Raw genomic sequence first — 3,073 nt, forward strand, 5'->3', positions numbered from 1 at the left:
AAATCAATTTTAATATTAATTTTTATATTTTCACCCACATTTTTTATAATTCATAATACTAAAATTGATTTTAAAATTAAAAACGTGTTTTATAGTGATTTTGAAAATGAAAAATAATTTTAATTATTTTAGAATCATTTATAAATAAATAGGTCATTAGTCTATGACTTATTTAGTTTCTCCAGTTGTCTTGGTTCATAATTCATATAGAAGAGTTAAAAGCATTAATTGATCACCCAAGAAGCAACCACCGACATACCACTCTCATCTCACTCACTTCATTTCAAAACCTCATATTATTATACTCTCAAAACACATATTTTTGACTTCTCCATTTCAAACCGCCACCTTCATCGTTCATTCATACTGTGCAATCTCATACATACATATATATATATCTACGCGTTAAATTAAATGCCAAAGACTTTGTCTTTGTTTCCTCAACTGTAAATAAAAGACAATCTTTAGATAGATAGTTCAAGAATCCCTTCTATTTAAACTTAAACTCTATTTTCGACTTGAAAACATTCACAAACAAACTATCCACTTTATTAGTAGAGTACGTACTCTTCTAACTTTGTGTTAGAATTATGGGTATGGCTGGTGGGGTTCAAAATAATCAACATCTATGGGGTACTCTGCTTCTTCCTCTACTTCTTATCACTGTGTTCTGCTCTTCCAATGCTCAGCAACAACCCCAAGTTCCTTGCTACTTCATTTTTGGTGACTCTTTAGTTGACAATGGCAACAACAATCGACTTTCGTCTTTGGCTCGTGCCGATTACCTCCCTTACGGTATCGACTTCCCTCGTGGCCCTACTGGACGGTTCTCCAATGGCAAAACCACTGTCGATGTCATTGGTAAATACGTATACCATTTCACTCATCTTTCTATATTCTTATAATCACTCGCTCGACTGCAAACATTTTATTGTGCCTCCCTGTGAAGTTAACAAAACGGTTGCAACCCAATTAGCAGCTAAGTTATACTAATGTGTATTGTTGTTCTTTTTATGGCTTATAGCGGAGTTGTTGGGGTTTAATGGTTACATCCCTCCTTATTCCAACACGAGAGGCCGAGACATCCTTCAAGGGGTGAACTATGCGTCGGCAGCAGCTGGAATCAGAGAGGAAACTGGCCAACAATTGGTAATTAATTTATAACGCATGACGCTTTGTATTTTTATAATGGTGTGATATTCTTCGATTTGAATTTTAAAGTTCATTAAAAAAAATTTAATATTATATTGTCATTCACTCATATATCTGTGTTGCAGGGAGCCCGGATTAGCTTCAGTGGGCAAGTAAGAAATCATCAAAATATAGTTAGACAAATAGTAAACATAGTTGGCGATGAAAATGCAGCTGCTGATTACTTGAATAAGTGTATATATTCTGTTGGATTGGGTAGCAATGATTACCTTAACAACTATTTCATGCCACAAATCTATTCGTCCAGTCGTCAATACTCACCTGATCAATATGCCCAAATTCTCATTCAACAATATACGCAACAATTATCGGTCAGTGTTTAATTACGAAAACTCGAAATCAATTTGAGACTAATTATAATAATTAATTTTTAAAGAAAAAAATAAAAGAAAATTTGTTTGGTTGTAGATTTTGTACAACAATGGAGCAAGGAAGTTTGTGCTGTTTGGAGTGGGGCAAATAGGTTGCAGCCCAAATGCATTGGCAAATAGTCCAGATGGGAGAAGTTGTAATCAAAGGTACAACTTTGCAAATCAAATGTTCAACAACAGGCTCAAAGGCCTTGTGGATCAACTCAATAGAGACCAACCTGATGCAAGATTCATTTACATCGACTCTTATGGCATTTTCCAAGATATCATTAATAGCCCTTCATCTTTTGGTAAAATTAATTAAAATTCTCTCTTTTTTGTTCCCCCATTATTATCATGATTTCTCTAGAACATGAGGATTAAAAAAATATTGGGTTGGTGCAGGTTTTAGAGTTACAAATGCTGGGTGCTGTGGGATTGGGAGGAACAATGGCCAAATAACATGTTTGCCTTTTCAAACTCCATGTCCTAACAGAAGAGAGTATCTATTTTGGGATGCCTTTCATCCAACTGAGGCTGGAAACACCATTATTGGTAGAAGAGCTTATAGTGCTCAACGTCCCTCCGACGCCTACCCGATCGACATTCGCCGCCTTCTTCAACTCTAGCTTAAATCCTATCCATCCAACTTATAGGAATTTATGTATAAGTTGTTGGAAGAGGTCTAATTAATTTTCCTTTAATCGCTTATGTGCCATTCTTCTCAAGAACATGTGGCTTATTTACTCCTCAATTTATGGCTTGTGTTTGTACTAGGTGTTTGATATTTAACTAAATCTTTTCATGATATATTCTGAGGAAAGTCAATCAATGAGAATGAAAATATGTTATGAATGATCAGTTGAGCTGAATCTTATCCAAATATATATATATATCACATACGTATGGTTGGAGACCATCAATGACCAATTTAGATTTTATCTTTTCAAAAAAAAAAAAAGTGTATAGATTACTCTATTTTACGTTGTACCAAATAAAGCAAACCAAATCCCAATAATGTGAGAGTACATCGGAAAAGAAAAACGAATTAAGTTCATCACCAGTGCCTGATATCAACTTCCCCTTCCAACTCTATCTCCACCTCCTCCCATTACATTGAATTCCCCGGCTAGTAGTTGATCGCAACATATGGCTTTCTCCGAACTTTTCAGACTCCTCCACTTCCATTTTGAAAACGAACAATAAAGAATAAAAGAAAATAGAATATTGGTTAAACATCAATTAAAAAATAATTCATCTTAATTTATTAGTAATTTTTTGTTTAACTTTTTGAGTGTTTAATTTTGAAAATAAGTATTTTTGAAAAAAAAACTGAAGTATTTGACAACCCCTCAATATAAATTTTGAAACACTTTAAAGTGTAATTTAAATCGTTTTTATCAAGATATTTTAAATAATAATGATTTTTTTAAAATATATTTTTTCTCGATCATTCCAAACGGGCTCAAATTATTAAATATACTTTTTTGAGTGCCCTTCAAAATAAAATA

At 33.4% G+C, this 3,073-nt stretch overlaps 1 protein-coding gene across 1 annotated transcript; it reads left to right on the top strand.

The window, feature by feature from the left end:
- The first annotated feature begins 255 nt into the window (after positions 1-255).
- LOC120072767 (GDSL esterase/lipase At1g29670-like) lies at positions 256-2,423 on the top strand. Its single transcript, XM_039025245.2, has 5 exons — positions 256-861; positions 1,025-1,149; positions 1,278-1,523; positions 1,621-1,873; positions 1,968-2,423. Exons 1-5 carry the CDS (start codon positions 591-593, stop codon positions 2,189-2,191), a joined length of 1,119 nt encoding a protein of 372 aa, XP_038881173.1. The 5' UTR covers positions 256-590; the 3' UTR covers positions 2,192-2,423.
- The last annotated feature ends 650 nt before the right edge of the window (positions 2,424-3,073 follow it).

This window comes from Benincasa hispida, chromosome 3 (assembly GCF_027475165.1).
Source record: "Benincasa hispida cultivar pf3 chromosome 3, pf3_genome.v1.1, whole genome shotgun sequence".
NCBI lineage: Eukaryota > Viridiplantae > Streptophyta > Magnoliopsida > Cucurbitales > Cucurbitaceae > Benincasa > Benincasa hispida.